General features: G+C 41.5%; 1 protein-coding gene across 2 annotated transcripts; it reads right to left on the bottom strand.

Annotated features, from left to right (window-relative positions):
- Nucleotides 1–428: 428 nt before the first annotated feature.
- Nucleotides 429–25,561, bottom strand: LOC136424315 (chymotrypsinogen A-like). 2 transcript variants are annotated; one of them, XM_066412864.1, is made up of 9 exons: nucleotides 25,377–25,561; nucleotides 9,576–9,653; nucleotides 5,119–5,189; nucleotides 4,340–4,473; nucleotides 3,888–3,979; nucleotides 3,015–3,131; nucleotides 2,446–2,600; nucleotides 1,705–1,841; nucleotides 429–1,005 (listed from the first exon to the last, which is right to left on the bottom strand). In XM_066412864.1, the coding sequence occupies exons 3-9, from the start codon at nucleotides 5,168–5,170 to the stop codon at nucleotides 838–840; spliced, it is 855 nt and encodes a 284-aa protein (XP_066268961.1). In that variant the 5' UTR covers nucleotides 5,171–5,189; nucleotides 9,576–9,653; nucleotides 25,377–25,561; the 3' UTR covers nucleotides 429–837. The 2 variants fall into 2 exon arrangements, with proteins under 2 accessions (XP_066268961.1, XP_066268962.1); XM_066412865.1 differs by lacking the exon at nucleotides 9,576–9,653.
- Nucleotides 25,562–27,121: the final 1,560 nt, after the last annotated feature.

The raw sequence follows: 27,121 nt of genomic DNA, 5'->3' as shown, positions 1-27,121 counted from the left end.
ACACAGGAAAGGGGTGCTGGGAAACAAACCAATTTAGCCACCCCAACATCTGCTTGGAGATTACCACCATTCCCCTCAATATCATCTTCAATAAATATAATTATCATTTTATTTTGTTGCTGGGACTCCATGACCTTACGACTTGATCCCCCTCTCACTAATGAGGACACAGTAACGCCCCCTCCCCCAGTTACGCCCCCCTTCCACCTTAATCCTGTTGTGCAGGCAGTCGGACACAAAAAGGGGAGCTAGAAAAAGCCTCCCAACATCTGCTCGGAGATAAGAATAATTATATATAACTCACTTGGAGATAACTATCTTTCCACTTATAGATATAATAATCTATATAATTGTCATCAATACATATAATTATCATTTTATTTCGTACCCCTACCATTTCTTAGAATAAAGTCATGGCACAGAGACAATTTAGTATTTCACATTCCGCAGAACATTCTTTATTCAATGCTCGCATTGTTAGATACAATGTATGGCGATAATCTAGTCCTCATAGTTTTACTGTTCACCACTGTGGGGTTGTAATTTATTCTCGATCTATTACATTAAAATTGGGCTGTATTACATGTCATGTAAGGAAATGAACAACTACATAAATTACTACTTTTACAACACTGCTTATATTTAATTAGTCTTCGTGGATTATCTTCGTGTACTTCTCAATACAGATGGTTTCAATGTGCAAGGTTAGTCAACTGTTATATACGAGGTGGTTACAATGTTTAAGTTAAGAATCCTTGTGAGTTTAAAACATATAAGTCGGAGATTGAAGCCATCTTAGTGCGCGAATGTTTGGCAAACTCGTGTGACCACTCTGCATCACACGCCGTTTGCGTTCAAGTTTCGAACGATCCAGTTGTTGAAGCCCGAAAGACGAGTGTAGACTCCTCCCTCTCCGCATGGGTTGGGACCATAGGAGGTCAGGCCGACCAGGTGCCAACGGCGGTCAACCCGGGACTTCACGACCAAGGGACCGCCCGAGTCGCCCTGCACAGGGGAAAAGGAAGGTGTTATATTCAAACATCCCTGTTATCGGCGATACAATTACATACTGGCCTCGTTGTCTTTTCATCCCGAATAAATGGCTGCGTATATGGAAATCATTTTCCGGTGCCGACGCAGTTTGTTAATCTCCAAGCAGATCTACTCGGGGGCAAATCGTCATGTCGGCCAGAGAAGCTCCAGCCAGCCTACGAGGGCTGACTGGAGCTTCCCTGGCTGACATGACGATTTTGTCCCCTTGTAGATCTGCTTGGAGATTAACAGTTTGTTGCATCGCTGCGCCAGATGTTTCGAAAGTGTGTGCTAGTTATGAAGTTGGAGACGTCATTCTTTTCTTTGCATGTAAGCAGTACGCAGAACAACATATTTCAAAGTGGGTGTACAAATTAGAATAATCCTGCATTAAAGGCCTTACACACGTCCTAGTCTGTTAAGACTGGCTGATAGAGAGAGAGAAAGACCCCAAGCGATGAAAGACCAGATCGTGAAAGACAGAGGATTAAGTTGCAAGATAGCGGAGTCTAGGGCACTGTGCAACATTGAGGAACCTATCTAGCTAATTAAATATAACGGAGGAGAGGAAGGGCCCGTTCCTGACTTATGCATCTGCAGTGAGGTACAACAGAAACCCAGACCGGGGGACAAGAAGACAGGACTGTGCGGAGAGTTAGGCAGTGTACATACCTGGCAAGTGTCCCTGCCCAATCCCGACACGCCGGCGCAGACCTGGGTGCTACTGTCGACGCCGAAGCGATTTTCGCAGAATGCTGGGGACTTGACGGGCACGGAGACCTGCCTCAAATACCGGCTCACGCTGCCTCCTGGAAATGAAGGGACAAAACACATTTAGAGTGATGAAAGACAAAGAGATTGCAGTTGTCTTCTCAGTGCGTGTACATCATGATTTTTACATCCCTATTCCACTAGGGCGGCGACCTCGGTGCGCTCTCTCTACGACATAAGATTGACCAGAGCGCTCAAAGAATTTCAACCAATCTTTTTACGCTTTGTATTTTGTGTTGTTTTCAGACATACGTTTTACATTTTGCATGATATTTCAATTACGAAATCAAGGGTTAAACAAATCAAGCTTAGGTCGCAGCGAGAACGCAGTGAGAGCGCCGTCTAGTGGAATGGGGGCCTTAGCAACCGAAGGAAAGAGACAGCAAATCAGACGCCTCCGCAATCCCTGCCAAAGATGCAGCCAAGGTTTTTGTTTTGTTTGCTTCTTGACAAACAAGGACGACGTGGCACTGCACTCAAGTTTTTTATTACTTATTTCAACTGCGCCACGTACAGAGAACAGTATACCCATTTTTACACCTGGGTGGAGTGAGGAAAGATGTGTAAAATGCCTTTCCCAAGGGCATAACATCGGTGACGTCAGGGGATTCAGGAGAGAGAATGGAAATATGGCCACTTCACCTGAAAAAAGGGTTCCGTAGCCGGTGACATAGCCGTCCCTGTTGGCATAATCTTCACTTCCATCTGGGATGCAGACCGGGGTGACCCGATAGTTGGTGGTGTCAAATTGGACTGAATATTCAAGCTTCACCAGGGCGATGTCGTTGCGCAGAGACCTGTGAAAAAGGCAAAAAACATTAAGAACATAAGATCCATTATCAACGTGAGGTGGAAGTGCGATTTTGGCTCCCTTTAATTTGTTGATTAGCTCAAGAATTTGTTCCATTACTGAAACTGAAGGGGGACCCGACAGGCGAAGTCACGGCTAGCAGTCTCCTCTTACCACTTTTACTCCTGGTACTGATCTTTTCGCGCTTAAATTTCTTGGTGAAACGTCTTTGTGCTGTGCATCATCGGATAGATTTCGCGTTTGTTTCTTGCACAAATATCATGTCTTACTGCAACCTCCGGAGCACATGGAGCAAATCAATGTCGGCAGGGCTTTCATGTGTAGCGAGTCGCTGCGAGAGATGTGGGGCAGTGAGTCTACGAGTAAACACTAGTTTGGATAAGCTCCAAGAATCGCTCACCTGTCGCTGTAGCTCTCGTGTACGATGACTTTGCTGATCTTACGTCTAATGGACCACGAGTCAGGATTGTTCCGATCATTCAGACCGATGTCCACGCTGTAGTACGACGCAGTTGGGCTGTAAAAGACATCGCAAAATTAAGGTATGTTCACATTTTTCTACACGTAGTTTCTTTCAATTGACCTATTTTCGTTGGCCAGGATTTTAGCCTCGTTAGCTTCAGCCCGCTCCAACAAGTCTCCACTGCAGACTAAACTGACAAGGACTAGCCTCTACCAGGCTCCACAGGTCGCTGGAAAGAGTAGAAAGTGGCAAAATAGACGAACAACATGCCAGGGGAGTTAGCTGAGGTCGCAAAGTCTGAACTCCCCGGGCGGCTAAGTCCACTGGCATGTTGTCTGTCTATTGTCAATTTCTACTCCTTCCAGCAGAGCCTGGCAGAGGCTAACAAGACGGCATCCAAGGAAGATTTTCATGGCTACCATGTCAAGATTGCACTGCCACCGAACAGGTACCCAAAATGCAGAATCAAATTGGCGCACAGAGCAGATACCAGTATCTTGGCGTCAACAAAACACAGCACCGTATAATTCTGTTCAGGCGGCGAAACTACGGTGGCTGCATGCGAAACTCTATATGGCAGCTGAGAAGACAGTCTGACAGAAACGGGTCGATATAGCAGACTGGGCCCGGTAAATAAAACACACATAAGCCAACCCGTAGAGACTGGTGACCAGGCTACTTTTTTCTCTCTATTCCACTTTTAGCCCACAAAAATATGCCATCAGAAGCGACCTCGTCCAAAGAACCTTAATCTGGAGCAAGGGCGCGAAAAGTTATAGACATAAAAATCCAACTCGGGTTCCCACTCACCCGTACACGATGCAATGAGCGGCAGTAACGACCCAGTTGTTGTTGATGACGGAGCCACCGCAAGACAGGGACCCAAAGATTTTGAAAGCCACCTGTGCAAATACAATGAAGTAGTATAAATCTACACGTTGGGGGTAGGTGGGTTGAGGACTGCGGCAAAATTACTCTAGACAGGACCTACTCATCTTATCAGAGTCAAACTGACTGCTTGCTTGTTTGGATGTATACTGCACACTAGTTTTTTAAAAACACATCTACAAAGAAATCACAAAATGAATGATGTGCTACGGGAGGATTGTAGCAAACAAAAACACTTCCAAGTGAATAGCATATTGAGATGAGTTATCAGTAATAATGCTGCTAGGTTCGGTTACAAAGAGATGAAATGAAAATACAACAAAGTACATCATAGCTATATGAATAAATGTATGCCAGGTAAAAACTTGACTTACCTGCCAGCCCCAATCGCCATTCCTTGCTACTGACCCGCCGACGATTTTGTCCTCAGCTGCAGTGTCGTCCACTGACCGCCGACTAACAGAATTAGTGCCCCTGCCACAGTCAGTGTTCATGTTCAGAGTTTGGGCTGATCCGTTGTTTGCCAAAACAGGAGCAGGTGGAGCAAAACAAACAGACAGAAAGAAAACAAATTCGATCACCAACAAATTACATCGTTCAGTATAATATAAATCACTATCAACTGATGATTAGATGGTACGTATTGTTTTGCCAACGTCACGGAAGTGGTGTTGTTGGAAATTTATTTCATTGAATTACCTATCTATCCAATATGTATGTTGACAATCAATAAAACACGAGACTGAGACCATTGCATCTGCTTGTAGACTAACCCAATGACAACAACATATTTCCAATTATGTACTATTAGTTTAGTGTCTTTACGTTGAAATACAGAGACTTAGCAGGACCCTTACATCTGCTTGAAGAGTAACACAACATCAAAACACCAACATATTTGCAATTATATGCCAGTTTAGCGTCTTTATGTTAGAATACAGAGACTTAGCAGGACCCTTACATCTGCTTGTAGACCAACACAACATCAAAACACCAACATATTTGCAATTATATAGTTTAGCGTCTTTATGTTAGAATACAGAGACTTTGCAGGACCCTTACATCTGCTTGAAGACCAACACAACATCAAAACACCAACATATTTGCAATTAGATAGTGTATTTAGAACTTCAATCGAACGACATGTACTCACCACTTGCCTGGGCGACAAGCACGCACGATGCAAGACACAGAAACCAATTCATGATGAAGGTTCGTTGTTTGCTGAAAAAGAAAGAAAAGGAATATAATTTATAACACGATCCTCAAAAACCACTACTCTCCTAGCCCCTCCCGCGGGAATACAAAGATATCTGTTTGGAGTTTCTTCTTCTTCTTTGGAAGAGTTTGGAAGGGACCAAGAAGTTCCGGACAGTACACGTGCCCATCATGTCACATTTTTACTGCATGAATTCAAGCCCCTTCCGTGAGGATACCATGATGAATGTTTGGACAGTCCAGTCCTTGGAAGGGACCAACAAGTGCCGAACAATACAAGTGTCATTGCCTCACGTTTTTACTCCATGTGATGGGATGTGTCATAAAACTGAGCTAATCCAGAACAACAACATCGACCCACACAGGTTTCACGTGGAACCAGGGCCTTTACATGACGTGGTTTACTTTGAAAATAAAACCTCAAAGTGACAAGAAAAAAATACAATGTGGAGTGACCACTTCCTGCATGACTGTAAAAACGTTTCAAACATGGAAATGGTATGCCAGTAATACATGTTCGGCCATTGATAAACATTACATTATGAATGGTCTAGAAAATCAGCAAATAGTTACACACATTTCTGGTTAAACAAACAAACAATTAGACATTTAACGGGGACCCCAGGCATCTACATGTGCCTTACTTTAAACAGAAAATCTCAAAATGGCAAGAAGAATCTTCAAACATGGATTCCGAAGTAGAATCAGAGCAACATCTTCAAAACCATTGATAATATAACTGGAGCTCTAAACATTTCAGTCTTAACTGGTCTAAAAAAGCATTAACTGGTTACACAAATTTGACCCCGGGCCCCTGTAGCTACATGTCCTAAACTCAAGAAGGCTAGAAAACCTAAGAAATGCGAACTGACTACGCCCTAACGGAATCATTTTGATATGTGAAAATGATGTCAAACATGCAAGTTATATCCAAGCACTATCTTTACAACCATTTTTGAGCAGAATCCGATACGTTTACTTCATCTATATCACCCTGCAGTAAATATAAACATTTCTGAAACCTTCTCACAACTAAACAAGGCCCAACAAAACAATCATTGTCACAAACAAGACAAGAACAGAGTCTGAACCATTTCTAAAATCCTCTCACAAACAAACCAGCTTTCCTTCCACATCGCCCACCCGTTGTTAACACCATAATAAACAGGTACGATTGCATGGCAATGTTCTCACAACTGTCAGAAGTAAAACACTCGTCCGTCTCTCAACATTCATCGCTATGTTAACTCTACTTTTCTCACAACTGCCAGAAGTAATGTTAACTCTACCAAACAGCAAATTAAAATTTCTCCGACCAACCTGAATAGAACAGAAACTAAAGCATGAAGCAACCGGCACACACCGAGAAGAACTCTGTCGGGCACCTAGATAAGAACAGGGTGCTTCTAGAAACACAGTACGTCTTGGCTTGTTGAAGTCGAGAAGCGAATGATGGAAAACGTAAAGCTATCTGTGCCGTTCTGCATATCACGTGATAAACCTGACGAATCACGGTGCCTGAAGTCTAGCCCCTCCCGTGAGAATACCAAGATGACTGTTTGGACAGCCCAGTCCGAGGAAGGGTAGCCTGGAATCCATACCCTCGGTGCCTCCCCGATATCTCTACGGCACTGTGAGTGACCCTCACCCGCCCAGACAGCTTAGCCCGCTCGGGGTGTTGTTTACGGCCTTGGATTAATTAGCTTGGCACCTACGGGCGGCGGAAAAGTAGGAAGGCAGCGGAAGTGGGGTGTAGCGGAAGTAGGATGGCAGCCAGAGGTAGAAAGGCCATCAGAAACTGACTGGCCCGGTAAAACACCACTAAGCCGACCCTAGAGACTGGGACCAGGCTAGTGGAAGGGACCAACAAGTTGCTAACAGTACACGTTTTTACTCCACGTGATGGGAATCGCTATGAGCTAATTCAGAACAACAACATCTACCCACACAGTTTCAAGTGGACCCTGGACCTCTACATGTGGCGTAAGAAACCCTCAAAATGACGAGACAAGAACTAAAATACGAAGTGACCACTTTCTGAACGACTCGGTAAAAACGTTTCGAACATGGAAATGATATGCCAGCAACACATGTCCTACCATTGATAATCGTAGCCAGTGGCACATTGATAACGGGAGCTCTAAACATTGCATCATCAAATGGCCTAGAAAAACAGCAACTAGCTTTAAACAATTTAACGAAGACTCCGGGACTCTAATTAATTGTCATTAACTAGATTTCACTGATTTAAGCTGCAGTGTTGCATGTGTTTGAAGCTTTTACAAATTACTGTCAAAAGCCATAAGCTTGTCCGAACGTTAACGTATTCAAGATAACAACACGCAAAAATATAGAACCATTCTAACAGCCACACTGACATGAAATCTTACGGGAAGACCAAAAAGTCCTAACCTCACTACATTTGTACATCTGATAAGAAATATCACACATCTGTGTGAAGACCAAAATAAGAAATACATGACACCATCGCTTAGATCAAAACGTTTCCGATCAAACAAACTATGAAAATGATTCAACATTGTAACGATAAATTGTCATGTAAATATTTTACGGTCTACAGTCTTGGCTGCGTTTCAAGCTCCTACAACATTGCTGAAAAAATGCTATAATATTGTCCAAACACTTACCTTACAAATCTAAAGAGTTATCTGCACATTTCGCAAAAGAAACAGTAATGGTAGAATCTTGTCAATGTAGCCAGAACTCTCAAAGAAAATCCTGGTCACTTTAGATTCGGCAGTTGTTAAAATTTCAATCCCCAGGTCTTTACTAGTGGCTAAGAAAAATTTTAAATCAGTTCGTAGTATTTTTTTGTTATCCTGTTAACACAGACAAATTACCACACTGCTAAAAAGCAGTTTCCCGAGCAAAGATCTGAATTGAGTTTTACCATATGCTCTTTCAAATTTTAGCCACTCCTAGTCACAAGAACAACAACTCTACAACACTGATCCAGAAAAAGCAACAAGAACCAAAAAACAGTAAGCGTTTAACTTTCTGTAAAGATTCAGCGCACAGTACGAAATCTTTACAAATTTACAACAAGACGATGCCTACAGTGTTGCCTGCGTTTGAAGCTTGTCAACATTACTGACAAAACGCCACAAGATTGTTTAAACTGAGGTGAAGGAAGACCAGCCTCTGATGGAAGATATGGTGGAATGAAGAAAGCTTTCAAATTGGTTTCGAGCGGGACCTCGACCAGAGTAAAACAAGTAAGTTGTATAAACACTTACCTTCGATAGATTTACAAAAGATTTATCCGCACATTTCCCAAAGAAATGGTAATTGTAAAATCTCGTCAGTCTAGCCAGAACCCTCAAAGAAAACCCTAGTCGATTTAGATTCAGGACTTAATCAACGTTCAATCCACGGGCCTTTACTACTGGAAACGAAAATTTTAAAACCTCTAGATCAGTTTCCTAGTATTTTTCGTTATCCTCTTCACACAGACAAATTACCACAGTGTCTGCTAGAAAGCAGTTTCCTCTCCCCAGGTCTGAATTGAGTTTTACCATATGTTCTTCCAAATTTAAGCCACCCCTAGTCACAAGAACAACAACTCTACAACACTGATCCAGAAAAGGCAACACGAACCAAAAACCAGTAAGCGCTTTACTTTCTGTATGGATTCAGCACACAGTACAAAATCTTTACAAATTTACAACAAGACGATGCCTACAGTGTGGCCTGCGTTTGAAGCTTGTCAACATTACTGACAAAACGCCACAAGATTGTTTAAACTGAAGTGAAGGAAGACCAGCCTCTGATGGAAGATATGGTGGAACGAAGAAAGCTTTCAAATTGGTTTCGAGCGGGACCTCGACCAGAGTAAAACAAGTAAGCTGTATAAACACTTACCTTCGATAGATTTACAAAAGATTTATCCGCACATTTCCCAAAGAAATGGTAATGGTAAAATCACGTCAATCTAGCCAGAACCCTCAAAGAAAACCCTAGTCGATTTAGATTCAGGACTTAATCAACGTTCAATCCACGGGCCTTTACTACTGGAAACGAAAATTTTAAAACTTCTAGATCAGTTTCCTAGTATTTTTCGTTATCCTCTTCACACAGCTGACAAATTACCACAGTGTCTGCTAGAAAGCAGTTTCCCGAGCAAAGATCTGAATTGAGTTTTACCATATGCTCTTTCAAATTTTAGCCACTCCTAGTCACAAGAACAACAACTCTACAACACTGATCCAGAAAAGGCAACAAGAACCAAAAACCAGTAAGCGTTTAACTTTCTGTTTGGATTCAGCACACAGTACAAAATCTTTACAAATTTTCAACAAGGACAACCATGAGAAAGCAAAAGGAGCCCAAGCCAAGATCCAACTGAAGGAAGAAAGACAACCTGTGACTCACCTGGTTTGATGTCGATGACGTCTTCGAAGTAGCTGTGACAGCTTCAGATGAAGATGAGTAGATGTCACCAGGGAACCCCTTTTTATACAGTTTTGCGATTATGAAACATGTTTATTTTTGTCGACAGCCAATCAGAGAGCTGTTTACATCAGGCCACCAGAAGGAGACAGCCTCGTATCCAATCAAAGAACCTTTTAGAATATCGATCATAGAAGAGGGTCATAGTGCGTGACCTCTTGGTAGTGGTTCCGGTGGCGGCGAAGGGCGTGACCGGTACCGCATGCACAGAAGCAGTAGCTGCTGCATGCACACGTGAGGCCGAGGCCGTGGGAACATTATCTGGTGCGGCTTACGACGGGGGCGTCATCCTGTTGATGCAGTTCATTTGAAGTACTTTGTTTGTCTCATCATAATTGGACATAATTTATAATCTGATAATCCTCGAAAATGGTGCTCCATGGCGCCATCTCTGTTACTGTAGGCGTTGTTGACTTTGTCAGCTCATTTTCAAAATGGAACAGTCTTATCAACCAAGACTAGAATTTTTCTGCACAGATTACCAGAAGGGAAAGGGGAGGATACTAGAAATTAAAATTGCATCTTGAACCCTTAGATAACACTTTTGAGGCTATATGAAAACGTGTATGTCTTCAGTACGGGCACCAAATGTAACACCTGTTGTTCTTAGTCAGTTGCTGTTTTTTCCGATTAGAGGACACTGTTTTTAATGAAGACACTTGTCAGGATGGGATTTCATGGCAGGTGGGAAAAAATTAATAATCTGATTGTCCAATATGGCTCTTTGTGGCGCCACCTTTGTTACTCTAAGGATTTGTTGATATTGAATCACCACTGGTTTTGCTTACGAATAAGCTGGCCATGCAATGAAGACAGGGGATGTGATTTTTGTGCGGGGGAAGGGGTTGCCAAAGGGAAGAGGTGTAGCAATTATCGTAACTCTCAGTTGATGTACAAGTCAGAAACGAATTCAAAGATGATCTGACGACCAAACCTCCTATCTCCACAGTACAGTAAGGGGCATATTCTATGGAGGGTGCTGATCATGATGTTAATCTTGCATTGTTTTAGTGTGTGTGTGCTTGTGTTACGACGGTACCTTCATTACATGTAGTGTAACCAACCAAGCCTCGCCATACCAATAATATTAATTGCCACACTTATTGCGTTTCTGCGTGCTTGCGGATCCCTTGGAGGTTTTTATTATGTGAGCGGAGCTCTAATGACAGTTGGGAAGGTTGACAATCTGGCACGGTTTGAATCAGTATGGTCACTATGGTGGCACCACACACGTTAAGTATAATGTATCGCTTATCAACACATGAAACACACGTACATGGCCCTGTCTTCCTTGTATACAGCAAGGAGGTTACAGGGAAGGGTACGCTCAAGATTTTTAATGCTTGTGTCAATGGAAATAAATCATCTAAGGGGCCACAAAAAGAGGGCCAGGTGGTCCAATAGGTCCGCACAAATGGTACTTTAGGAAATTATACAGCCCATGTTTTCTTGAAGTTGTAAAATAAACAGGTCACTATCTATTCAAATTGTAAACAGGCAAACGTTTGTCATCCCATACATACATGGACGGGGGTGTCCCCGTAGTGCAGTGAAGTCTCAGTAGAGATTGCTTTACAATTTACTGAGTTTGGGACATGTATGTAGTCACTAGATAGGGCCATGGAAAAACAAGGAAAAGTGTATGCTAGATTCTAAATGGGCCAAAGGGCCAGTTAAGGCAATTGGTATCTATGTTGGATATGACCCAGATTTTAATGAAATGTTGAACTGGGAAAACAAGATAGAAAGACCAAAGAATGCGTTAAAACTCTGGAAAAACAGACACTATAACACTATTTGGAAAAGTTGTTATCAAACAGTTAGCATGATCAAAACTCACTATAATTTCATGAATATTGAAACACCTGAATGGGTATTAAGAACTATAGAAATGTTCATCCTTTCTATTGAATAAAAAGGAGAGTAGAAAGCATATGATAAAAAAACGACTGTGCATGTAGGAGGAGTAAAAATGGTAAATCTGAGATGTCAACTCCAGGGCTTTCTAGCCTGTTGGATGAAAGGCTTCACACAGGTGCCTAACGCCCGATGGAAACTAATTTCCAAGTTGTATTTACCTGTAAATGAAAATGGAAAGATAACCTGTTATTCAGGATGAACTTTCTTATGAGAAATGACTGGCCAGAACTCCCTGTTATGCCAACTTTTTACAGGAATATTATACTAGCTTGGCACTAGGCAGGTGGAGTAATAATGACACCTGAAGTAATAATGAATGATATAATCTGGGGTAACCAGCACACTACGCTGGACAACAAAACTTCGTTTTATAAGAACTGGGTCGAATCTGGTCTCATAAAAATTTAGGATGTTTTCCAAGAAGGCAAATTTAGCACTTGTATTCATTCCTTGTATTCATTCCTTCATAGAAATTTTGGAAAACATATTCACAAAGAAATGCACTGATAAAACTGCTAGACAACAAAAAAAGGAACTGCATATGTTCAAAAACTGGAGGCCAATCAGTTTACTTCACTGTGACTACAAAATAATTGCTTTCACCCTTGCTAGCAGGGTTTGAAGAATTATCTCAAAACGTGTTTACCAGAATCAAACAGCCTACATAAAGGGAAGATGTAAAGGTGAAAACATAAAAATGATAAATGACATACTATTGTATACAAAACAAAAGAAGATACCTAGTGTACTTTTGTTCCTGGATTTCGAAAAAGCATACGATGCAATAGATAGAGAGTTAATGTACAAAAATTCAACTTTGGTCCAAGATTTATCCAATGATACATATTATTTACAATGTCACCCATAGCGGTATGTTGAATAATGGATGGATCTCTGTTCCCTTTCCATGGGAAAGAGGAATAAGACAAAGCTGTCCTCTATCATGTTTACTTTCCATACTAGTCATTGTCAACTAGATTAAGGGAATGCCATAGTGTCCAGGGCATTAAAGTCCCACACACAGAGGGGACGGAGAAAATCAAGATAACACAAGTCCCGGTGATACCACAATAATTCTTGTGAATGAAGTCTCAGTAGAGATTGCTTTACAATTTACTGAGTTTGGGACAAAACTCAACCAAAGCCAAATCAAAGGTATGTAGTCACTAGATAGGAGCATGGAAAAACAAGGAAAAGTGTATGTTAGATTTTAAATGGACCAAAGGGCCAGTTTAGGCAATTGGTATCTATTTTGGATATGACCCAGATGTTAATTAAATGTTCAACTGGGAAAAGAAGATAGAAAGACTAAAGAATGCGTTAAGACTCTGGAAAACAGACAGCTATAACACTATTTGGAAAAGTTGTTATTAAACAATTAGCGTGATCATAACTCACATATGATTTCATGAATATTGAAACACCTGAATGGGTATTAAAACTATAGAAATGTTGATCCTTTCTATTGACTAAAAAGGAGAGTAGAAAGCATATGATAAAAAACGACTGTGCATGTAGGAGGAGTGAAAATGGTTAATCTGAGATCTCAACTCCAGGGCTTTCTATAGCCTGTTGGATAAAAGGCTTCACACGGGGGCCTAACGCCCGATGGAAACTAATTGCAAAGTTGTATTCACCTGTAAATGAAAATGGAAAGATAATTTGTTATTCAGGATGAACTTTCTTATGAGAAATGACTGGCCAGAACTCCCTGTTATGCCAACTTTTTACAAAAATATTATACTAGCTTGGCACTAGGCAGGTGGAGTTATAATGACACCTGAGGTAGTAATGAATGGAATAATCTGGGGTAACCAACACATTAAGCTGGATAACAAAACTTTGTTTTATAAGAACTGGGTCGAATCTGGTCTCATACAAATTCAGGATGTCTTCCAAGAAGGCAAATTTAGCACGGCACAAAATCTGTTGTTTAAGTTACAAGAGACAGAAAATTTTCTGGCAAAACTTTACAATCTATGGAATACTCTCCCAAAATATTGGAAAACACTACTGAGTCAACATTGGGACCAAACCAGGGAAGCTGAACCGCAAACACAACAACTTGGAACTTTTAATACTATCTTTATTCTTACACCTAGGACCTTATTAATATATAACCAGATTTCAACACAATAAGTGATAGAAAGTAGATGTATTGATAATCGGAAACACAAACGGCTAGAATAAAAGTCCCTTTGCCAGTTGGATACGGTCATTGCAACCGTTAGATCCGCTTGGAGATAAGAGAATAACTACTGTCAGGGGCTTAAAGTGCCCAAAATTGTTACCGTTTTCCTCGAGGGAGTGTGTGCTACCCTGTCTAGAAAGGACGCAATGTGCAAGTACATCATTACTTCTCTATAGAACTCTATCATCTTTGCTGGAAAGGAACTAATCTGTAGGGTCTGATCCTAGGAACATGTATGTCAGACCAAGATACGGAAGTGAAAAAAAAACAATTTGGCATGAGGACTCAGTAAAGGCTTCAACACACCCTCTCAAAATCACACAAAAGTATAATGAACTGTTTAAAATCACCTCGAGAGGCAGCTTGGAACAGGCCGGCTGGTGGGTATTTGAATTAGGCTTGGAGCGTTTATATTTACAAATTAACCACTACAAAATCTCCCAATAAATGGATCGCCAAGTGCTTAGAACTAACTCTGGTTGGTCTGACCTGGTAGTCCTACCGTACACTTGGGGTCTAGCCTAACAAAGTCCCCATAGCCTCCCTGGTCGAGATAACAGACAAGAAATGAAGGTTTTGGCTTCACAAGAAGAGCAAATGCCATCTTCAACTAAACTACATTAGGGTAAAGACAAAAAAAACACACACAGGAAAAGCAAGCCAAGCTTTGTACAGTTAGAGATTTGTTGGCTAGCCAGTATTATTTAAAGTCCATGCCTAATTTCTGGTTCCAAGATTGGTGTCATACGCGCGCTGTGACATCCTATCGGTATGGGTTTCCAGACTACCATCCCATGACCCAAGACAAGGCCAACATGCTTCCAAGATTTTTTGGTCAGAAGACCCCCTTGACAATATACTCCCCATTTGATAATTAACAAAATCATCATTGGCTAAATCTCTATAAGTGCCAAACCTTGAACCAGGACCATCTGGTTATGTCAGCATGGGGAACGATGTGTTCTAGAAGTGATAATAGTTTCTAAAAGTCTGAATTAGAACAATACTGCCTATCAATATGTTTACCCACAGGCAGACTATGCATATGTCACACACACGATGAAATCTGTAATGACCTAAATATGATGCCATGGCTATCATAGTCTTCAAGCAAGATTACATGGTGTAGAAAATTGTACAGTAACATTTTTCAGACATGGGTCCTGATCTACCCGAACTCGTAGACCAAAGTTTAGTTTGGACAGTAGTTGCGGATGGACCAAGTTTGAACTTGCATACAAAAAGCATATTTTGAAGGACAAAGGACTTTGGATAAGATTCTAAACGTCTGATGATTTTATAATTTTTCAAGTTGTTTTGTTTTGGATAAGAAGGACATTTTTTGATCGGTTTAAAAGCAAGAAGATCCAAAATAGATCGCATTGCCTCCCATATGAACGGTTATTGCGGCAAAACATAGATATGATCTGTAAACAAATAACAACTTGTGGCACACTATCACATCTTAAATTTTCCCGATTAGAGGACATTGTTGTTAGTGGAAACACTTGTCAGGGTAGGATTTCATAGCAGGTGAGAAAAAAAATGATATTCTGATTGTCCATGTGGCGCCATCTCTGCTACTGTAAGCATTGTTGGCTTTGTCAGCTCATTTCCACAAAGGAAAAATCTTACCAAGCAAGACTAGAATACATTTTTGGCACAGGGTACCAGAACGGAAAGGGTGAGGGTACTAGTAATTAAAATTGTAACTCGAACTCTCAGTTAACGCTTTTTGAGGCAATATGAAAACATTATTGACTGTAAACGAGTGAAAAGGTTATTCATAATACAATAACAGAAGAAGCTGACTTTGTTTATCATTGGAATGATGCCATGTAAGATTGAGGGAAATCATTTCTTAAAATCATTTCTTACCGTAAGAAGAAAACTAGTTTAAGTGGGCAAAGAGATTATTTGCCCATCACAATGAAAACACGAACTGAAGTTGTATGAAATGTGGATAGTGAGGTAGATTTATCAGGTAAGAATACTCTAGAAAACTGCAGCTAGACGAATTATATAGAACAGAGGCCAAAGAAGCCTTCTGTACATAAGATCTAGAGCAAATCGATTAATGAGGGGTACAGAAACTAAATGTTTTCTTAAACTAGAAGAAAAAACCAAGTCAAACATTGGTATGCTAAAGCAAAGAGACAATGTCATCTTTAGCAGGAATAGACTATGATGTCCAATTCATTGAGAAAATGTCACACTGAGAAATGACTTAGCCACCTCTTCTATGAATGGTTTTGCTCGGTTCAAAATTCCCATTTTCCTATCGTGTTGGAAATTATATCTTACTTCAAAATGTATCATGTCAACAATTCTGATCAAGATATCATTAAATGGCAAACATTTTAACTTCGTATTATTGTATTGATGAAGGGTAGACATCCAGGTAGTAAGATACGCCAGGGCATTGTCCGAAGTGCTTGAAGTGCTCAGACAAGTATCCATCTTATTCTACATGTCCCGTTCTTCTCCAGTGGTCCCTTCTCCTCAGAGTCAGACATGTCTGGTACCTGTGCCCATTTGATGTGTTCTGCCTATGTAAGATAGCGCATATTGAAATTTGTGTGTTAGTAGAGTACTCCCCTAGCTTTCTGAGAAATTTACTCTGTGCATGACACGTGTGTATGACTAATCCTGTACAAGGCTTTGCAAGACAGTACTAGGTTCTCCATTGCCCCTGATGAGACTGTTACTCCTTCACTACATCCTGTATGACTAATCTTCAAGATGTTGAGAAACGTATAAAATTAGGAATACAGTATGTTAGAAAAGACAGACCGGGATTTAGGATAGAGAGGAGAGGACATGCAGAGTGACTTGGAATAAAGATCTTTCCCATCGGCCACGACAACAACTGGAGTCTGTCTTCACTTTCAATCGAAGGACCTCTCTCTGCGATTCCTTACACCTAGAGCTCCTGTTAATAATGACACGATCAATAAGGGACAGGTCCAAAATACCAGAACCCAGCAGTGCTGTTACTGGACCGGTACCAACCAGGCCAAGCCTGACTGGGATAACAGGTCAGGGATGGCAAGTTTAACTCATAGAATTACCATTGAATTACTGTGGCAGTGCATTAAAGCCACATTTATACTATAGGTATTCTGTAGCACAGAAAAACACCATTAGGCTGGTAAGACTGCAGTCAAACTTTCATGATATGTGTTTTCATGAAAATACAACATAGCAGGCTAGATATGAAAAGCTACAAAAAATGACCGACTGGGTACCATTTTGGTGGAATGGGGGTAATATATAGGTCGACATTTCATGACATATAGGGTAAAAGAAAGAAAACGTTTTAAAAGAAAGGTGCACACAATTGCAAACAATTTCCCGATCAAAGTGCATCCCGAACAATATAATGATTTGATTCATTGCCAGCGTCCTATTTTTCCAGCTGAGTATAGTATACGCCGACACCACAACATGCCAGCCAAAGACAGAGTTAGCTATAGAGTATAGTAATAAGTTTATTGCAAATTCCTGCCCGAGGGCAAATTGCACACAACATACATAAAATACATGTAACAAGGTAAAAAATAGGTATAAAAGAGGCTAGAGTAGACTAGACTAGACTATACAAACGTAATCGCCTATAACTAGTGACTAGTGAAGGGTTTGACTTCTCTTTTGTAAGCAATGGAAGACGTAATGTCCCACCTTTTCTATAATTTGTGGGTTTTTGGTAGTTAAAAGAAGAATGGTCTTTTCTCTGTCTGTAAGCTTAGAGAAATTCGGATAGATTTTAGTGGTCTGAATAGACAACTCATTTCGTGCAATATCATGAAATGAACAGTTTGAAATAAAGTGAATTTCGTCTTCCACGGCATTTGCACTGCAATACTTACAAAGTCTTTCGTATATAGGTAAATTTCTATACCGACCTCTTTCTATTTCAAGAGGATGGGCACTGACTCTAATTTTACTAATGGCTGAGCGTAGGTCAAAATCTGCAAGATTAAGATATCCCTCTACGGTGTACATGGTTTTACATTTTGCATAAAATCTTAACTTACCGCTGTCGGTTACCAAGGTATGAAAAATGATTGTATATATATATCTGTTAGTCTCCTCCTCAGCACTTTTCCGACATGTTCAGGTTTACAATGTGTATTACGGGAGTGCCACAAATCGGAATATCCATTGTAATCTAATATATCTTTAACACGTTGTAACAATATTCGTCTGCGGGTATTCGTCGGAAGACTTTGCTGTAGGTGGAGTGCGTCCGCTTGGAGGGGGTGTGTAGTTCTATCAATTTGGACCAGACGTAACCAGAATTTAACTATATATATATATACATATATCTATATCTAATGGAAATCTACCTAGATCTGCTCTACATGCCACGTTGCTACTATTTCTAAAAACACCAAGAACATTTTTGCAGAATTGGTTGTGTACGTTTTCAATAGGCGACGTATCATGTAGTTGTTCTGTCCCCCAGATTTGGCATCCGTACAGAAGGATCGGTTTTATACATGTATCAAATATCTTTAGGAGGCTCCGTGGTGAGACTGATGAACGAATGATAGATTTTAAGCTATATATGGTTTTACGTGCCTTAAGTGACAGCTGCTTTTTGGTCAGGGTGAAGCTACCTGATGATGTGAGAGTTAGGCCTAAATAGCAATAGGAGGGGACATTGTCTATTGTGTTATTTTCAAAGTAGAACTTTTGCTTTGGAAAAGAACGACCTGCCTTGTTAAATATGATTACTTTTGTTTTCTTCATATTTACTTGGAGCTTCCATTTGCTACAAAAGTCACTTAGTCTGTTAATTGCAGATTGCAGACCTTTGTCTGATTCTGAAAATATAACAACATCATCTGCATACAATAAACATGAAACCTAAAGATTATATAAAGTTGGTGGCATACACTCTAGGTTATCTAACTCTTTAACTAAATCATTAATAAATAAATCAAAAAGGGTGGGGCTCATGTTGCAACCCTGACGGACACCCTTGTCGGTCACAAATGGTGGTGTTAGACCAGATTTTGTTTTTACACAAGTTTCAGGTTTACTATATAAACATTTGATTAACTTATAGAAATTCCCTCCTATTCCTGAATTTAGCAATTTGAAACGGAGCCCTTCCCTCCAAACTGTGTCAAATGCCTTTCTAAAATCTATAAAACATGAATAAAGGCGTTTGTTGTTATGGAAATATTTGGTAATTAGCGAGTCTAAGACAAAGAGATTGTCGTTAGTGCTGAAGTGTTTTCTAAAGCCGGCCTGGTTGGGGGAGATGAGTTTATTCTCATCTAAAAAAGTGGTTAAACGTGTATTAAAAACTGATGTGAATAGTTTGGCCAGGCAGCTAGTGACCGAAATGCCTCTGTAGTTACTAGGGCCATCTTTTGCCCCGCCCGTGTGTAGGGCCACAATGTGGCTAGTACACCAATTCTGGGGAAAATAACCAGAGGAAAGAAAAAGGTTAAATAGTTTGGTCAGGGGTTCTATAAGAGTGTGCGGGGAGCTTTTTAACATTTCATTGAGGATTAGACCATTACCTGAGGCCTTTCCATTTTTAAGGTCTGAAATTGCTTTAATGATCTCGTTGCTCAGAATCGGGCTGTCTAGGGGGTTGTCTCTTAGTACACTCTCTAAATAAGTAGCTAAAGACAGACTGTGTCTAACATGCCATACTGAGAATGAATTTCACTTCATTATGGGCCGTCCAAGTCAGGCTGATGACCGACATAAATTGTTACAATCTATTATATGAACGTCCGACACAAGACAACCACCTACCAGGACAGAGATATTCAATATGATATTACCATGCACTGTTCATATATATAAAACTATGTGGGCAAATTTGTGTATAACTCTGTGCAAAAACGAGACAATATCATACATTCCTGACACAGCATACTGTTACCAACATACTGTTCTAGAGCGTTAGCATTTACATTATTCTATAGATTATTTCTACTGTTAGTCATAGATTAGATTTAGTTCTGTATATTTGTAAACTATTAGAAATAAATCAACTCTCATGTGCGTAAGTTGCCAAACAATTATAAATTACCAGTTACAATTGTCGCACAATAAAGTTCTTTTCTATGTATGTATGTAGGTATATATTTTTGCAGAATTACAAAAAATTTAAACGCTTTGAAAATACCACTAGAGTCAATTTCTGCTCTCCTTGTCTCAAATCTGCACAGTCATTGTGTGTTTTCACAGTAACTGTAAAGGAAGAAATGGTCGCGAGGTTTTTATTTCGCGGTGGGAAGAAAATGGCATGTCCGCGGTGGTCTTCGCGTTTAAAACAGCCGCAGCGCTACAGCCATAGGCGGGCAAAAAAGTTTCGCGGTGGTTGTAAGTTCGCGCTGAAGAGTTCGCCGCGAAAACCGCGAACATTAAGCCACCGCGAACATTTCTGCATCTACAGTAGCCCACTAACGGTGGCCCCCAGCTCCGATCCAGCGTAGCTGTGTACATTAGCGTGAGACCATCCTGCAACAGTTTACAGTGCAGCTTCATCCTGCTGTTGTTTTAACTAGAGTTGAGGACTTTGTTTTTAACAAAAAAATCACAAGGTGTTTTAAAATGGACTTTAAACTATTATTTTTTTAACTAATGACAGTTAGATGCTTGCATTTGTTGCCAAAAAACTGACAATAAAAATTTCAAACGTTTCTGAACATAAGTATATCAATGCATGATGAATCCCTGCAAGGGAAATTCCAATCTTGAATTGGGGACTTGGAAACGTCATGTGCTTTACGAAGACAAACTAAAGCGTACCAGTGAAATGGACCAAAATCATATACAAAATGGGTCTATCTAGGTCAATTTATTGAGTTGGATAATTTTTGATACAATCTCATCTGGAGATTTGACAAAACTGAAGTGATACATTAAGGAAAACTGGAAACGACTACAAGTAGACATAAGCATGGCTCGGGGTGACATTACGTGCTGCATACGTCATGATGGAGGGTGGTAAAGGGTGACATATCAAATATATTCAGATTTATGTTATAACTGGCCCGTGATAACGTTTGATAAAGGTTGAATTCGATTCCGGGTGATATTTTGGGTTATCACAGTTGTTATGTTGTATTAGGGGGGCTTCCATAGAATCGGTCGAAAATTTGGACTACAGTCTGATAGAGTGAGGTCACGATATACATGTGTCTTAAGTAATAGCTTCATTTCAAGCTAGGAGCTTTATTTCGGTCAGAGCCGTCCCTAGCCGACAAGTAACAAGCTTTATTTTACTCTACCTAAGTGCGTCACAATAAAACATAACCGTTCTTCTTTTTTATTGATTTCATTGCTTGAAAAACAAACTTCCAGTCAAGTGCCGATAGGATAAAGACATTACGGAACTGACGGTCCGTACGTGTGCTGACGTATATTACGATGTGACACATACCAGGTAAATGTAGCTGTAAACCCGATGGCTCACAATGTTTCAATCACGCCCCTAGCGGCCATACACCCCCTGTAGCATCATAGATGGAACAGTCCGAAGAATAATCCCTCTTCAAACGTATCTATGGCAGAGGGGGCAGTGATACGCATTGTACAAACATACGCCTTAGAAAGGGGGGCAATGATGTGGGCAAAGAGGTACAGGTACTTATCCCCGATCGCCGCTGGCCTGTGTAAACAAGCTGTGATAACGTCATATCAGGGGCAGGCTGGGAGGATTTTAGCGCAGTAGGGATAGGACAAATGCCTTATGATTACCAGTAGGTTCATAAATCTTTATGTACAGCATAATTACTAATGAAACTAATAGATTTGATCCCTCATTACGTGATTATCATTATTATCATCATAATTTTTTTTATTGTTTGTTTGCTTCTTATTGATTGGACCAGTGTAGGTAGGTGCAGGTACAGTGGACATCACAATAAATTTATTTGTTAGTTCTTGGATTGTGCATATCTATTCTAATTGAAGGGAAATTCATGGCTACATGCAAAAGTTTACATGGGACCGAAAAAAAGGATTTCTAGCACATGTACACATATGCAATTGGTTCAAGTCAGGACTTATATGGACCTGAACCTGTGGACATGAATCCAGAACCTGAACATGAGTTTCGGGCTACACAGCGCCAACCATAAATATTATTTATATAAATAAGTGGCGTCCGTGTGGCGCAGTGGTAGATCACTCGGCTGTCAAACAATGCGTCCCCGGTTCGTGTCCCGGTGTGCTCAGAGAGATGTCCGTACTTGCGCCCCGACGTTGTGCCCTTGGGAAAGGCACTTAACACGACTTTCCTCACTTCACTCAGGTGTAAATGAGTACCTAGCTTATGATCTAGGGTTAGGAACGTCCCTCGGATAGGACGTTAAATGGAGGTCCCATGTTTGGGGAGAGCCACACCCCGCGCACGTTAAAGAACCCACCACACCTTTCGAAAAAGAGTAGGGGCATGCCCCGGTGTGCGATGGTCCAAACCTTACAGTCCGGTCTGGGATGACATCTTGAAAAGGTGATAGTTCACCTGTTATGCATCCTCGTCCACCAGGACCTTTCCGCTCTACGTTACATCGCTCGCGGAAAAGGCCCTGGTAACACGGGATGGCATCCATGGTTATTGCAGGTCGACGAGACTTGCTCATGAATAATTAATGAGCCCACCCTTATTTGGCACCAACGGCAGTTGTAGCTCATGAATAGTTAATGAGCTAACCCTTATTTGGCACAAACGGCAGTTGTAGCTCATGAATAATTAATGAGCTAGCCGTAACACGTAACCTGATTGGTTGATAGCTTCCTAGCGTTCTTTGCGCGTTTGCTTCCGATGAGTGGAAGCAAATGGGTTTTAACCCCTCTGATTGGCTGAAGCTGTTTTGGAGGCTCGACCTGCAATAACCATGGATGCCACCCCGTGTTACCAGGGCCTTTTCCGCGAGCGATGTAACGTAGAGCGGAAAGGTCCTGGTGGACGAGGATGCTGTTATGTCAATCCTTCCACAAATGTGGTAAATCGAAATAGATAGATATTTACCCAGTACCTTGTTGCCTAAAGAATACGTGTGCTTGCAATTCAGCGAGCAAAACATCTCCAGAAAGACTGTCTGTCTGTTTGTTTGATTGGTTGTCTGTTGGATACTGTATGCTGCCATAAAAGGTACACATTTTCTCATTAAACCAAATTTGCACAATTGTTGTACAAGACTTTAGCATGGGCCTGTTCAGCATTAGAGACCCCGCAGTGTCTGCAGTACTGCTCCAGGCTGCTAGGTGGAGTATGTAACGGGTCTACGTACACACCGGCCATCATGGTAGAGGTGATCTCCAAGCCGATCGGCTTATAATGAAAGCTCATCTGTGTTGGTAGTAATCATAATACAATGCTAAACTTTCTTCCAACACTACGGCTTGTTGAGTTAGTGTTTTGTCTAACGTAACGTTTACAACTGTCCTAAAACAGTTTAGATAAAGGCATCTACAAGTCTTGCTAGACCTCATCTAGAGTATCCTCACCGCAAAGAGCATATTTCTAAGCTAAAAGCTGTTAAAAAAAGAACCTACAGTCGGCCGCACGTGCACATGGGTTCGCCCTTAGTAATAGCCTCTGGCTAGTTGGGTAACCCTGGCAACATGCCAAAACCAATGAAAATAAAAAAATAATAAAAAGAGCCACCATATTTGTTACAAATTGATACTAGTATTACTACACACATGATAGCACCATTAAACTTGTTTCAGACTTAGGGTGGTTAAGAAATAGAAGTACAGCACACAGGCTTACAATATTGCAGAAAGGAAGGCAACACAAAGTAGCCCTACCGGTCGAAACTTAGTCTCTACCAGACTAACCGCGCCGGCTATAGGGAGAATATTTACTGGGAGACTTTGCCAATATTGGACCCTATCTCCATAGCCGACTCGCTTCATACAGTTGACCCTAATTGGCCAATGTCTACTATTTTCCCCGCGACCCGTGGAGGCTGGTAGAGTCTAGTCGAAACTCATTTGATGCCTGCCCCGCGCCAATGGCGACACTCAAATCAACATTCGTATAAGGCTCTACCTTTTCACAAAGACTGCTATAGATGCTCATTTTACCCTCAGACTGTGAGAGATTGGAACTCGCTCCCTCAGGACACCACGGACATAGCCGATCCTGCTGTATCCCGCCACCTGACAGGACACTAACGCTTTACGGGAACCGGGTCCATTACCAGCCGCTTAACTTTAACTGCAAGTCACACACTTTTCAGTAGGTGTCGCACTTATGTTTGTTTTTAATCTGTTATTCTGCGTTTTTTCCCCAATTTGAAGTAACCTGACTTTCACATTATCGACCCGAGTCTTCACGGAAGAGATCTTATACCTATTCTGTCCACATTGACGGAGAAAAATCCGATGAATCAAATAAATAAGCTAATATATTGAGTTATGATGCATCCGAATCAGATGCTAGCTTTCCTATAGCTGAATTGGCTGCTGGAATGGGCTGCCGAAAGGGCTGCTAACTTCAGGTTGGTCAAGAGGAGTGTTGCTCAGTACCCAATCAAGATCAAGAGCAGAAAACAGTTTTCGGCCTATAGGGATTTCTATAGTTAAGGGCCACAAGGTGACTGGCTTCGACGCGGTAAAAATTATAGTGCGGTGCACTTGAGAAATACGAACAACGAACATGTTTGAGTTTAGGGTACAACCTACAAATAATCCAAAAAACCTAAAAATTCTATCGGCTCCTCACGCCCACTTTGAAACAGCGCTCTGCGAGAGCACACTGAACTGCAACCAACCCACCCGAGAGGCGGTTGCACAAGATGGCGCATTTATACACAAAGCGGAAAAGGTCCACTATTCAAATCCTACAGTCTAAAACCCGACATATTTCTACAGCACACAGCACAGTTAACACATGGATGCCTCTCACATGCAGCTTTCTACCAAGTCTTCACGAGTTTGGGCCGCACTACATTTTGTAACCGCGTCATAGAAAACGTTGAAACATGAACAAAGCGGAGAGGGAGGGGGGGGGGGGGGGTGGTCATAGCGCCACCATGCTGGCTTCGCACCACTAGATCTTTATAAATATCTTTAATTCGAAAACTACAAAACCCTAAAATTATAGTTTCATGGTTAACTTCCGTAAAATTCGAAAGTGAACGATTTTCGATAAATTTTGGCGCCAATTAAAATAAGTTGTATGGTTTTGATTTTCCCGTTCGACAATGCGGGATTCATTGATCTCCTGCCCGGAGTCACCCTGATGTTTCTAAAGGAATCGAAACGCCGATATTGGGGGCATAAACAGAAGAAATTTCCTTTTATTTGAAGTAGAGGATCGTTTTGAAACTACTTACGACATTTGGAGTCACAGGCTACCCGGCACCGGCGCACGGGAGCCTCTGATAATGGTAGGGTCACATTTCCTACCCGGGGCCCGGCCGGGCTGTTTGCGGAAACGAAAAAATCAGAGTGTATGTCCATAAATTTGCACACGCTATGCTCTTAAATACTTTTGGGGACGTTTTGTGTTTTTGTTGTCTTTTATATCATACTTTTCTTTCCGAAAGACTACCCGGCCGGGCCCCGGATTGGAAATGTGACCCTAGCATTACCCGATACCCCCTTAGTGATTGGAACCTTACCTTAGCAACCCGCCATGAACACGTGTCCCCAAAGTCCAGATGAACAGCTACCAGTATATCCATAGTTAGCTGGAGATACTCACAGGTAGGATGCAAACTCTGCCGTAAAGCGGAGCATGTTGCTCCCCCGGCCTGCTAGCCTAGTCTACTTGGGTATGGACGCCCGGTAACGACATAGGATGACACCCAGGCTAGTGGCCTACGGGATTAGTATCGTCTTTCGCTGCGCCTGCCATTCAGGCTAGTCTGTTGAGGGCTAAATCCCCTACTCAAATCCTTTGTCACACTTTGAGGAGACTTGATTGATAGTCTGTTATCTTTGCAGCGGATTACAGCGGATCCCTAATCTGTTCTTATAACAGGAAGAGTTCAAGTGGGCTCTTCTTTGGGCTAAGTACCAGTAAGGTGTTTATATGGGGGATGCGGGGTTTACAGATTTCTTGTCAGAAATCTTACATTGACGCCAAGATGACTCCCCTATTTTGGGACAACCCTACAAGTATGTTCCGACACCCACAAATGCCATTTTGTGCAAACTCAGGTGATCGCTTAGCATTTCATATATTGAATTTTCAGACAGCGGGGCGGCCCATTCAATTTTGGCAAATTGATTTTCAATGGTGCCCAGACTACAAAACAGGAAAATCCTATGTATAACAAAGATGTCTAAAAAGTGTACTATCATAATGCTATGAAACACTCCCAAAGCATTTCACACTCTGCAAGGTACTTTTGTTCTTTCTTGCAGTCGTCACAAATTGCTGTAAATATCTTTATTTAGACAGTATTCGGTGTGTTTCACGTTTGCGGTTGAATCAGTTATCGGCGATATCACAAGACTTTGCGGTGCAGTGAAGCGGGCATACATACAGAACGGACTGAAACCCTGCAAATGTGTGCCGGAGCCTGGGCGGAGATCAGCAAAGAGGGACAGGTTTAGAGAGAATTTTGCAACTGACATTCACAACCTCTGCACATGGACATCTGCCTGCAGATGTGCTACGTGTCTGGCGTTAAGACCGCGGTAGTTAGTGATGAGTGCATCTCGGATGAAGTGCGATATGTTTAATCTTAGTCATGTTTTAACTAAGTTGTTGTGTAGTATTGTGCGATTTGACTGAGTACGTTAAGCTATTGCTTATGTAATTGTATAATTGTATAGGTTTAAATGTTTGTTATACCTGATGTAAATATTTCTGTGGGGTGGGGGCTAGAAAAGGCATCATGCCTGTTCTCTCACCCCTTCCACATCTGTGGTAAATTTTAACAAATAAATAAACAAATAAACAAAGAGGGGAACTTAAAGATGCGAAGAATCCTCATGAACTATCTCCTCAACACAAAACCGTTGGTTTCATAAATGAAGGAAGGGGAAGGACATGTAGATATTAATCAATCGTTCGCAGGCATCAGTGTCTGATGCATGGCGGCTGCAGACATGCACAGGGCTCGCCAGGCTGGTCTGCTCTCGGCATAGACCCTCCAATCCTTCTGGTGATCCCCAGCCCCTGGAGCGTGTTGAAGATCTACCTACCTACCTACCTAATCCTCTTCGCTCCCAGTGGAGCATAAGGCGCCAACGAACTCTCTCCAGCCCAACTCCTGTCTTGGGCCATCCATCTAACTTCGTGCCATGTCTTCCTCGCATCCTTCATCTCTCCCTCTACAGTTCTCCTCCAGGTCCCTAGAGGCCTGCCTCTCTTTCGTTTCCCTTGAGGGTTCCATTTGAGGGCGACATGCGGGTG

Source organism: Branchiostoma lanceolatum, chromosome 18, assembly GCF_035083965.1.
Source record: "Branchiostoma lanceolatum isolate klBraLanc5 chromosome 18, klBraLanc5.hap2, whole genome shotgun sequence".
Lineage (NCBI taxonomy): Eukaryota > Metazoa > Chordata > Leptocardii > Amphioxiformes > Branchiostomatidae > Branchiostoma > Branchiostoma lanceolatum.
The sequence above is the reverse complement of the archived record's forward strand: the minus strand, read 5'-3'. Positions and strand labels throughout refer to the sequence as shown.

Coding starts and splice junctions, on each gene's coding strand:
- LOC136424315 (XM_066412864.1), bottom strand. CDS start 5,170: ATGAATTGGTTTCTGTGTCTTGCATCGTGCGTGCTTGTCGCCCAGGCA. Junction 3,980..4,339: donor ATGGCGATTGGGGCTGGCAG/GTAAGTCAAGTT, acceptor GTATTTGCACAG/GTGGCTTTCAAAATCTTTGG. Junction 1,842..2,445: donor CTACGGAACCCTTTTTTCAG/GTGAAGTGGCCA, acceptor CTTCATTTCCAG/GAGGCAGCGTGAGCCGGTAT.